The following is a 10,641-nucleotide window of genomic DNA, read 5'->3' as shown; positions in this document are numbered from 1 at the left end:
TAGGGCTAGCCAGCTAACATTAGCTATAGTGCTAACGGTTCAGCCCCGCTATGAAGGCTAACTGAGATTTAGGAAATCTTAAAAAGTTTTAAATGTTTCCTAACATTGATTTAGATTATGTGACACAAGCGACGCTGTTTCTGTGTTATTTAGACTGTTATTAATGTGTAATTCTTTCACTCTGTCTAAAGTAAAATAGCTCCTGTTTTAGTTTTGAAAGTTTCATAAAGACACGATGTGAGGAAGAAGAGAGAAATGTGTTTAAGGAGAGATGGATTCACTGCTGATGAATCTCTGAAGCTGCAACTCCTCGGCTGGAAAACATGAATCAAACCTGTATAGATATTATGTATATAACCATGTGCATTTGAATATGTGTGACAGGACCAGTGAGATCAAAATGGGCAACTTGAATTTAAGACCACTATTTTAATAAAGATAAGATTGCAATAACTCCACTTGAAAAGTCACCTTTCAGGCACACAGACGCTCCGGATGAGGCTCGGTTTTAGCAGAACACTGAGTGGAGCATTAACCGCCGCAGCAACCGCTGCAGCAACAGCAACAGCAACTCTGATCCAAACACAGTGGATTTCACCTTTTTCATTCTCAGGTCTGAAGTAGGAACCTGCTGCATGGCTGCTAGCATCTGAGACGCGGTGTAGTTCTGTTTGTAACGGATAGTAAACTGTTCAAAATAAATTGTGTAAATTACTTCAACTTATAGACTATTTAAGGTAAAATTGTAAATTATTCAGTGAATTTTCTAAATTATGAATGTTGTAGATTGTTTATGAATGTTTGTCTGTTTTGATTGGTTTATGTTTGTTTTGTTTAATGGTATTTGCTCTTTGTAATGTTGGTTTTTTGTATGTGCCTCCCAGGCTGCCGTAGCCAATGAGGGCAGGCCTAGAACAGCTGGCAGCGTTTTTGGACCAATGAATGACTTGAACTGTCAAGATGTTTGGTACAAACAAATCAACGCTCAGTGTTCCCCGGTGAAAACAGCGAGGCTCGTTTTGTTTGATTTTAGTTGTATTATAAGTTTAGGTTTTGTATTCTAATGTTTGTGTATGTTTTAGTTTTCATGGCGATGATCTAAGAAATAAACATAAAACTGAAAATCCCATTTCTTTAGATCAGATCAGCTGATGATCAGAGCTCAATAATAAATGATTATTGATCGCTTACTGATGGCTGACTGGAGATATACCTGATCTGAGAACAACTTCCTGTTTCTTCTGCTATTGATTTATTCTGAAGCAAATGGACCCAGTTCTGGTTCTGACAAGAAGAGAGTTCTGGACTCACAAAACAACCGTCCTGGTGGTTCCGTTGGTTCCGCTGGTTCCGTTGGTTCCGATGGTTCCGGTGGTTCCGATGGTTCCGCTGGTTCCGTTGGTTCCGATGGTTCCGGTGGTTCCGTTGGTTCCGATGGTTCCGGTGGTTCCGCTGGTTCCGCTGGTTCCGGTGGTTCCGATGGTTCCGTTGGTTCCGCTGGTTCCGGTGGTTCCGATGGTTCCGCTGGTTCCGTTGGTTCCGATGGTTTCGTTGGTTCCGCTGGTTCCGGTGGTTCCGCTGGTTCCGATGGTTTCGTTGGTTCCGCTGGTTCCGGTGGTTCCGCTGGTTCCGATGGTTTCGTTGGTTCCGTTGGTTCCGATGGTTTCGTTGGTTCCGCTGGTTCCGCTGGTTCCGATGGTTCCGCTGGTTCCGGTGGTTCCGTTGGTTCCGCTGGTTCCGGTGGTTCCGATGGTTTCGTTGGTTCCGCTGGTTCCGTTGGTTCCGGTGGTTCCGATGGTTCCGCTGGTTCCGTTGGTTCCGCTGGTTCCGTTGGTTCCGCTGGTTCCGATGGTTTCGTTGGTTCCGCTGGTTCCGTTGGTTCCGATGGTTCCGCTGGTTCCGTTGGTTCCGCTGGTTCCGTTGGTTCCGCTGGTTCCGTTGGTTCCGCTGGTTCCGATGGTTCCGATGGTTCCATTGGTTTCGTTGGTTCCGCTGGTTCCGTTGGTTCCGATGGTTCCGTTGGTTCCGATGGTTCCGTTGGTTCCGATGGTTCCGTTGGTTCCGATGGTTCCGCTGGTTCCGTTGGTTCCGCTGGTTCCGTTGGTTTCGCTGGTTCCGTTGGTTCCGTTGGTTCCGCTGGTTCCGTTGGTTCCGATGGTTCCGCTGGTTCCGATGGTTCCGATGGTTTCGTTGGTTCCGCTGGTTCCGTTGGTTCCGCTGGTTCCGTTGGTTCCGCTGGTTCCGATGGTTCCGCTGGTTCCGTTGGTTCCGCTGGTTCCGTTGGTTCCGATGGTTCCGTTGGTTCCGATGGTTCCGCTGGTTCCGTTGGTTCCGCTGGTTCCGTTGGTTTCGCTGGTTCCGGTGGTTCCGTTGGTTCCGGTGGTTCCGGTGGTTCCGTTGGTTCCGCTGGTTCCGATGGTTCCGCTGGTTCCGTTGGTTCCGATGGTTTCGTTGGTTCCGCTGGTTCCGGTGGTTCCGCTGGTTTCGTTGGTTCCGCTGGTTCCGGTGGTTCCGCTGGTTCCGATGGTTTCGTTGGTTCCGTTGGTTCCGGTGGTTCCGATGGTTCCGCTGGTTCCGTTGGTTCCGATGGTTCCGCTGGTTCCGTTGGTTCCGCTGGTTCCGTTGGTTTCGCTGGTTCCGGTGGTTCCGTTGGTTCCGGTGGTTCCGGTGGTTCCGTTGGTTCCGCTGGTTCCGATGGTTCCGCTGGTTCCGTTGGTTCCGATGGTTCCGGTGGTTCCGGTGGTTCCGTTGGTTCCGCTGGTTCCGATGGTTCCGCTGGTTCCGGTGGTTCCGCTGGTTTCGTTGGTTTCCGATGGTTCCGGTGGTTCCGTTGGTTCCGGTGGTTCCGCTGGTTCCGATGGTTTCGTTGGTTCCGCTGGTTCCGGTGGTTCCGCTGGTTCCGATGGTTTCGTTGGTTCCGCTGGTTCCGGTGGTTCCGCTGGTTCCGATGGTTTCGTTGGTTCCGTTGGTTCCGATGGTTTCGTTGGTTCCGCTGGTTCCGCTGGTTCCGGTGGTTCCGATGGTTCCGCTGGTTCCGATGGTTCCGTTGGTTCCGATGGTTTCGTTGGTTCCGCTGGTTCCGATGGTTTCGTTGGTTCCGCTGGTTCCGTTGGTTCCGGTGGTTCCGGTGGTTCCGCTGGTTCCGTTGGTTCCGATGGTTCCGTTGGTTCCGGTGGTTCCGCTGGTTTCGTTGGTTCCGATGGTTCCGTTGGTTCCGCTGGTTCCGCTGGTTCCGTTGGTTTCGCTGGTTCCGGTGGTTCCGTTGGTTCCGGTGGTTCCGGTGGTTCCGTTGGTTCCGCTGGTTCCGATGGTTCCGCTGGTTCCGTTGGTTCCGATGGTTTCGTTGGTTCCGTTGGTTCCGGTGGTTCCGTGGTTCGTTGGTTCCGCTGGTTCCGGTGGTTCCGCTGGTTCCGATGGTTTCGTTGGTTCCGATGGTTCCGTTGGTTCCGCTGGTTCCGCTGGTTCCGGTGGTTCCGATGGTTCCGCTGGTTCCGATGGTTCCGCTGGTTTCGTTGGTTCCGGTGGTTCCGCTGGTTTCGTTGGTTCCGATGGTTCCGTTGGTTCCGCTGGTTCCGCTGGTTCCGTTGGTTTCGCTGGTTCCGGTGGTTCCGTTGGTTCCGGTGGTTCCGGTGGTTCCGATGGTTCCGGTGGTTCCGATGGTTCCGTTGGTTCCGATGGTTCCGATGGTTCCGCTGGTTCCGTTGGTTCCGGTGGTTCCGATGGTTCCGCTGGTTCCGATGGTTTCGTTGGTTCCGCTGGTTCCGGTGGTTCCGCTGGTTCCGATGGTTTCGTTGGTTCCGCTGGTTCCGCTGGTTCCGTTGGTTCCGCTGGTTCCGCTGGTTTCGTTGGTTTCGCTGGTTCCGGTGGTTCCGTTGGTTCCGGTGGTTCCGTTGGTTCCGCTGGTTCCGGTGGTTCCGATGGTTCCGCTGGTTCCGGTGGTTCCGCTGGTTCCGATGGTTCCGTTGGTTCCGCTGGTTCCGCTGGTTCCGGTGGTTCCGATGGTTCCGTTGGTTCCGATGGTTCCGTTGGTTCCGATGGTTCCGATGGTTCCGCTGGTTCCGTTGGTTCCGGTGGTTCCGATGGTTCCGCTGGTTCCGTTGGTTCCGATGGTTTCGTTGGTTCCGCTGGTTCCGCTGGTTCCGATGGTTTCGTTGGTTCCGCTGGTTCCGCTGGTTCCGGTGGTTCCGATGGTTTCGTTGGTTCCGCTGGTTCCGCTGGTTTCGTTGGTTCCGGTGGTTTCGCTGGTTCCGGTGGTTCCGATGGTTTCGTTGGTTCCGCTGGTTCCGGTGGTTCCGATGGTTCCGTTGGTTCCTCCATCAGATTCCAACGGTTCTGTAATCAGTTTAAACTGTTTTATTTTCGCGTCTCCAGGATGTTTTTCTGCTTAAATAAAGGAAAAAATTACAAAATGTCTAATAGCTGAAGTTTCCCTTCCAGGCATGACGGTTCCTCCTGCAGCAGTACCGGACCAGAACCAGAACCAGCCCTACAGCCTAGAGGGAAGCTGCATCCACATGTCATGATGTGGAGCTGCCACTAGAGGGCAGCACCACATTGAAGTTCTGTAGGGAAATTAAACGTGCTGCACAACCGAGCCAGAACCAGTTCTGGTTCTGTCGGCTCCACTCACATTGTGAAGTAAATCCTGTCGAATAAATCAGGATTTAATGGCTGATGATGGGAACAGGAACCAGTTCAGGAACCAGTCCAGGGAAAGTTCTTCCAATGAGACAGAAGGTCCGATAATGAGCCGAGTCGGTTTACAGAAACGATAGGTGGTTCTGAACCGGTGGGTAGAATCTGAACAGAAGAAACACAGATCCGATTCTGTAGAAGTTCACTAACTCCTGACTGGACCTCAACAGAACCTCAATAGAACCTCAACAGAACCTCAGAAACCACAATGAAAAGGCTTCAGTCAGATCCGGTAGATCTTTCAGTTCCAGGTTCTGATCCGGTTCAGTTCCAGGTTCGGTTCCATAGTTTCTATCTGATTGGGAAGAACTGATGATCCAAACATCTATAAACTCTGAGCAAAGAGTTCTGCTCTGCCTGTACAGAACCAGAACCAGAACCAGACTGCACACCAGCAGGAGGCACTGAGGGATGAAAGGGTGATGGAGGAGAGATGAAAGGGTGATGGAGGAGAGATGAAGTGATGAGTTTCTTTCATTCTGACTGAAAGAACAAACGAGTTAAAGCAGGAAATCCTGAGAGTTCAGTGCTGAGGATTATAAACGGCTTAATATAGCAGCTTAACCTCACACACACACACTACACACGCACTACACACACACACACACTACACAAACACACACACTACACACACACACACACTACACACACACATATACACACACACGTGTCGGTCATCAGCATCACATTGCTCCAGAACCAGAACCACCAGGTTGACCCCAGAAGCTGACCCCGTTTCCATGCCAACAGGCAGCAGAGCGGTGGTTCAGTTTCGTTTGTCCTGTTATCAGTGGGCTGCCGGTTCGAATCCCTGCTGTGTCTGTCAGAGGTCAGGCATGGTGGAGGAGGTATCATGCTGTGGGAACTTTTCCTGGGTTCCTCTGGCTCTGGAAGGAAGGCATCCATCTTCTTCTGATGATGATGACGATCCGACAGATCTTCATCATCATCACCAGATCTTCCTCCTCCTCCTCTTCCTCTTCAGTTGCATCAGAGGTTAAACTTTTATTGGCGCTGTCTCTTTAATTCCCCCCCCTCCCCTTCCTCTGTGAGCCTTTGCCTCTAATCTCCGTTCGGGAGCCGAGCGGAGCGGAGCCGGATTACAGACGCTGCTGCGGCCCGATCCGATTGTCCTGCCGGGACATCACAGGACCGCCGGGTCCAGGAGACGCAGAGGATGATGATGGTCCACCAGTGACGAAGAGCAGCGAGATGTACGAGGAGAACGGCAGAGGTAAGTTCTGGAGAGGACGGGTTCTGGAGGAACGGGTTCTGGAGAGACTGGTTCTAGAGGGACGGGTTCTGGTAGAGAGAACAGGTTCTGGAGGGACAGGTTCTGCAGGGGACGGGTTCTGGAGGGACGGGCTCTGGAAGAGAGGACAGGTTCTGGAAGAGAGGACAGGTTCTGGAAGAGAGGACAGGTTCTGGAGGGACGGGCTCTGGAAGAGAGGACGGGTTCTGGAAGAGAGGACAGGTTCTGGAGGGGACGGGTTCTGGAGGTACGGGTTCTGGAGGGGATGGGTTCTGGCAGAGAGGACAGGTTCTGGAAGAGAGGACAGGTTCTGGAAGAGAGGACAGGTTCTGGAGGGACGGGCTCTGGAAGAGAGGACGGGTTCTGGCAGAGAAGACAGGTTCTGGAGGGACAGGTTCTGACTGCTCAGCCTCTTCAGATTGCTGAAGTCTGGATCAGACCTGAACTCGGTCCGGTTGCCTTCAGCTCTTCCATCAGAACCAACAGTGGATCCATCAGGGCGTCAGATGCTCAGGTTCTACTGGACCTGCTGGTGGTTCTGATCCTGCGTCTGCTCTCTATCGGACCGCTCTCGTCAGGAGCCGGTTCTTGGTTGGAGCGGCTCCCCCTAGAGGCTCTAGAAGGAGACGACCGTCTTCTTAACGGTCCAATCTGGAGTCCAGGACCATCTTCTCATTCGGGCTAAGGAGAACTGGTTCAGAACTTGGTTCTGGTTCTAAAGGCTTTGAGTGTTCAGCTCTGGTTCCTCCTAGCATCCTCTGACGTTTCCTGCTGAGGACCAGGTGGTTCTGGAGGGAGAACTTCCTGGGTCAGACTTGGTTCTGGCTGTGGCCTCCTGGACCAGAACCTCCAGTGGAACCAGACCCATTAGTACCTGAGCTTCAGAGGATGAAGATGAGCAGAAGGTGCAGCAGCGATGAAGCAGTTCAGTCAGAACCTCAGAGCAGGGTGTGGTACCGGGGTATTGGCCCGGTACCACACCAATACCAGGCCACCACACATGGACCCGTTTGGTCCCGCTCTCTGGATGAAGATGCTCTCCACCCCTCATCTGATGTTGCCATGGAAACAGGTGGGAGCACGTGTGACCGGATCAGCGCCGCAGTAGCAGAGTTAATCCTTCCATTGTTCTGAGTTAATCGAACCGGGCCTAAAACCCGGTGGACTGCAGAGGTTCTGGAGGAGCTTTTGGAAAGATCAGAATCTTTCATCAGGTTGAGGTTCTGGGTATTCAGGTATGTTCAGAGGCTCTGCTGCAGGGTTCTGGTTCCATTATTGCTGCAGGCCCGGTTATGTTCACTCTGATGTCACCATTTGGGTCATTAATCAGAAACTCCTCAAGCAGCAACTTCTGAGCCTCCGTCACCAAAACATCCTCCAACCGACTTGGAGAATCGGTCGGTTCTGCTGTGGGAACGTCTGGCAGCTCAACAACGGAGGGGGCGGTCCACCGCCAGACTGAAGGTTCCACCACCAGACTGAAGGTTCCACCGCCTGACTGAAGGTTCCACCGCCAGACTGAAGGTTCCACCGCCTGACAGAAGGTTCTCAGCAGACTCAAACCTTAAGCTCGAGTTCCTCAGAACTCAGACCTTCAGGGATCCAGCAGGTCCAGATCTGATCCGGTTCTGGTTCTGATGCAGTCTGACAGGACAGAGCGTTTACTTCATGGACAATCTGTTCCTGTTTTCCAGGCTGGCAGTGAACATATCAAGTCCATGTTCCTCCACCTGCCTCAGAACAACAGCTGGACGGCAGCAAAGCATTGTGGGAAATCCTGGGAGTGACTCCAGATAGGGTTGAACCTCTTCCAGAGCGATGCTTCACACAGCCTCCGGGGGGCGCCGTGACGGTCCCCATAGGGATAGAACCACAGCCTGAACGTGTGTGTGTCCTCAGGATTTAACACAGAAATCACGTCCTAGATCCGCTGTGGACACACAGATCTAGGTCACAGCTGTTCCACACACACACACACACACACACCCACACACCTCCTCCCCCTCCCTTGCCGCCTCTTCCTCACCTCTTCTTCTTCGTCCTGCTACCCTCCTGTCTGACCTTGCAGGAGGACAAAGAGGACAGAAGATCTTCTTCGTTCTGCTGTCGGGTCAGAACCAGCAGAACCGACGTTCCGCCTCCAGAACCCTAAATGTTCTATGGATCCAGGTCCAGATGCAAGATTCACCTGAAGCTTATCTGGACCGGATCTATGGAGCCTTTGGGTTTCAGAGCCGCTGCTGTCGCTCAGGAACCAGACATCCAGAACCATAGAACCAAACTGGATCAAGAACCAGCTAAGATTCTGGTTCTGAGCCCGGTTCCTGCTGCTGAAACACATCAGTCTAGATGGAGAAAAACTCCCAGTCTGAACCCAAACTGGGAACCATTTAGACGTTTAGAAACACCTTCAACCCAAATCGGATTAATCGATTAATCTGGTCGTTAACCAGAGAAACGCTCCAATATTTAGGTTCATCAGCTGCTGGTTCCACTCTGTGTCTGCAGGTAGCGCTCGCAACGGCTACGCCACGACGGAGGATGGAGAGGAGGGGGGCGGAGAGGAGGAGGCGGATGGAGGGGGAGGAAGTGGAGGAGGAAGAGACGAGGAAGAGGAAGCAGAGTGGGACGAGGAGCTGGACGGAGGAGATGAAGGTGGAGTGAGGATGACGAGAACCGACACGCTTCACTCCACCACGAGCTCCACTGGAACGCAGAGAAGAAGAGGACAACACGCCAAGAAACAGGTGAGAACACGCTAACATCAATCTAGAACAGTGGTTCCCAAAGACTTTCTGGACCCGTATGGATTACAATAAAAGGAAAAAGAATCAACTGGTGACATGGTTCAACCAGACAGAAACCTAAACACACATTTAGTTTTCAGGTTCCACTGAACTTTATTTCACACTTCAGGTTGCAACAAAACAAACTGCAAACCATCTTTACAGTCAAACACTTTTGTGTAACTGTTTTTTTCATCCATATTGCTTCCCGCGCCCCCCTGCAGTGGCACTGCGCCCCCCCTAGAGGGCGCGCCCCACACTTTGGGAACCACTGGTTTAGAACATGCTAACATCAAGTGAAAACATGCCTTCATTTGGAGAAACGATCAAATCTTTCAGCATTATTTCAGTCATTTTCCTGACCAGAACCCCATCCTGTGTTCTGCTGACATCAAGTGGTTCTGGTTCTTCTGACCCGATGATGATGGGATGAAATGAGAACCAAAGATGTGGTGGTCACACTGAAGTCAGCTGTATTTTTATGAACATATGAAACATGTCAACATGTCAACGTTCTGCGGCCCCAGACCTCAGAGGCCATGACAATCGGTTCTTCTACAACATCTGAAGAACCGATCCGTTTTGTTCTGAAAAACCTTCTCATTAGGAGGATGTGCTGGCTCTTCGCTCTGAGCCAGACACATTACCATAGAAACTGATGATGTAAGTGATGATGTCACCTTCCTCCTCAGGTGCAGGGCAGCAACCAGGTCCAGCGGGCCCCCAGAGCGTTGTTCTGTCTGAAGCTCAACAACCCGATCCGACGCGCCGCACTTCACATCGTCGAGTGGAAGTATCCTTCAGCCAATCAGCTGCCAGGACATTTCAGGATATTATAAATAACGTGTAACCATGGTTACACCATCCATCCATCCATTTTCTGTTCCCCCTTGTCCATAACGGGGTCGGGAGGGTCGCTGGTGCCTATCTGCAGCTACGTTCCGGGCGAGAGGCGGGGTCACCCTGGACAGGTCGCCACTCTGTCGCAGGGCATGTGTAACCATGGTTACACATGTTTTATAATTCCAGTTTGGACCTGACATCATTCTGCTTCTGTTAGCATCAGAACCCTCTGGTGTCATCACATGCAAATGGTTCTGGTTCTACAGAAAGATGTTTTCACCCAATTTTCATGCAAATTCTGAGTAAACTTTGAAAATATTGCAAAAAGAGAAAATTGTTTCCATCTCCTGGTCTGGAATGATTTAACTGGGCTAGCATGATTTGGTCAGATGTTGACGTAAACACAGCTGTAAGAAATAGTAAAAAGTTTGCAAATCAGAATTTATTCAGCAAATGTGATTCCATCTCCCATTAATGAACTTTTTCAGAAAACCCCAAATCCACTTCAAGCGAGCGCAAAAACTTTGAGTTTTGCCGTTTCCATCGACCATTTTTAATGCAATACTTCAAACTGCAAATAAAAACACACTGATGGAAACACAGATATTGTTTTCTGTGGGAGATCTGACCCGGTCATCAGAACCTCCAGGTCCAGTGTCTCCAGAACCATGCTGAGCTGAAATCTACTGGAAGGGAAAGAGAGTGGGCGTGTCTCTGCTCTCTGATTGGACAGAAACCAGGAAGTCTTCCAGCAGCAGGAGACAGAAACAGGTTCTGGTGCCATTAAACCAGGCACCAGGCAGTTCCTCTATTAGTTTCAGAACTTCCTGAACTCGTTTCTCAGACCGTTCGATATCTTTATCCTGTTAGCCATCTTTGCTAACTGCGTGGCTCTGGGAGTTTCCAAACCGTTTCCTGAAGATGACTCCAACTCCACCAACCACGACCTGGTGAGAGAAGGCCTGACCTCCAGAATAAGAGCCTGGGGCTGTGGAGGCAGCGGTGCAGGATAAATGCTGGAGCAGTGGATGATTGACAGATCTGTGATCGGCTCTGAGGACTTTC

At 51.4% G+C, this 10,641-nt stretch overlaps 2 protein-coding genes across 2 annotated transcripts in view; one reads left to right on the top strand and one right to left on the bottom strand.

Moving 5' to 3' along the window:
- Nucleotides 1–1,307: 1,307 nt before the first annotated feature.
- LOC116720738 (collagen alpha-2(I) chain-like) lies at nucleotides 1,308–5,437 on the bottom strand. The gene is made up of 4 exons (XM_032564141.1): nucleotides 5,383–5,437; nucleotides 3,451–4,383; nucleotides 2,633–3,404; nucleotides 1,308–1,686 (listed from the first exon to the last, which is right to left on the bottom strand). Exons 1-4 carry the CDS (start codon nucleotides 5,435–5,437, stop codon nucleotides 1,308–1,310), a joined length of 2,139 nt encoding a protein of 712 aa, XP_032420032.1.
- Nucleotides 5,378–10,641, top strand: part of cacna1fb (calcium channel, voltage-dependent, L type, alpha 1F subunit) — a 27,781-nt gene continuing 22,517 nt past the window's right edge. The window contains exons 1-4 of the mRNA XM_032566891.1: nucleotides 5,378–5,929; nucleotides 8,456–8,694; nucleotides 9,426–9,526; nucleotides 10,421–10,526. Coding sequence (XP_032422782.1) covers nucleotides 5,908–5,929; nucleotides 8,456–8,694; nucleotides 9,426–9,526; nucleotides 10,421–10,526 — 468 coding nt within the window. The 5' untranslated portion in view covers nucleotides 5,378–5,907. The remainder of the gene's footprint in view (nucleotides 5,930–8,455; nucleotides 8,695–9,425; nucleotides 9,527–10,420; nucleotides 10,527–10,641) is intronic.

Source organism: Xiphophorus hellerii, chromosome 1, assembly GCF_003331165.1.
Source record: "Xiphophorus hellerii strain 12219 chromosome 1, Xiphophorus_hellerii-4.1, whole genome shotgun sequence".
Classification (NCBI taxonomy): Eukaryota; Metazoa; Chordata; class Actinopteri; order Cyprinodontiformes; family Poeciliidae; genus Xiphophorus; species Xiphophorus hellerii.
This window is presented reverse-complemented; position numbering and strand designations above follow the sequence as displayed.

Coding starts and splice junctions, on each gene's coding strand:
- LOC116720738 (XM_032564141.1), bottom strand. CDS start 5,437: ATGGAAACGGGGTCAGCTTCTGGGGTCAACCTGGTGGTTCTGGTTCTG. Junction 4,384..5,382: donor GGTTCTGGTTCTGGAGCAAT/GTGATGCTGATG, acceptor CCTTTATTTAAG/CAGAAAAACATCCTGGAGAC. Junction 3,405..3,450: donor CACCGGAACCAGCGGAACCA/GCGGAACCAACG, acceptor CATCGGAACCAG/CGGAACCACCGGAACCAGCG.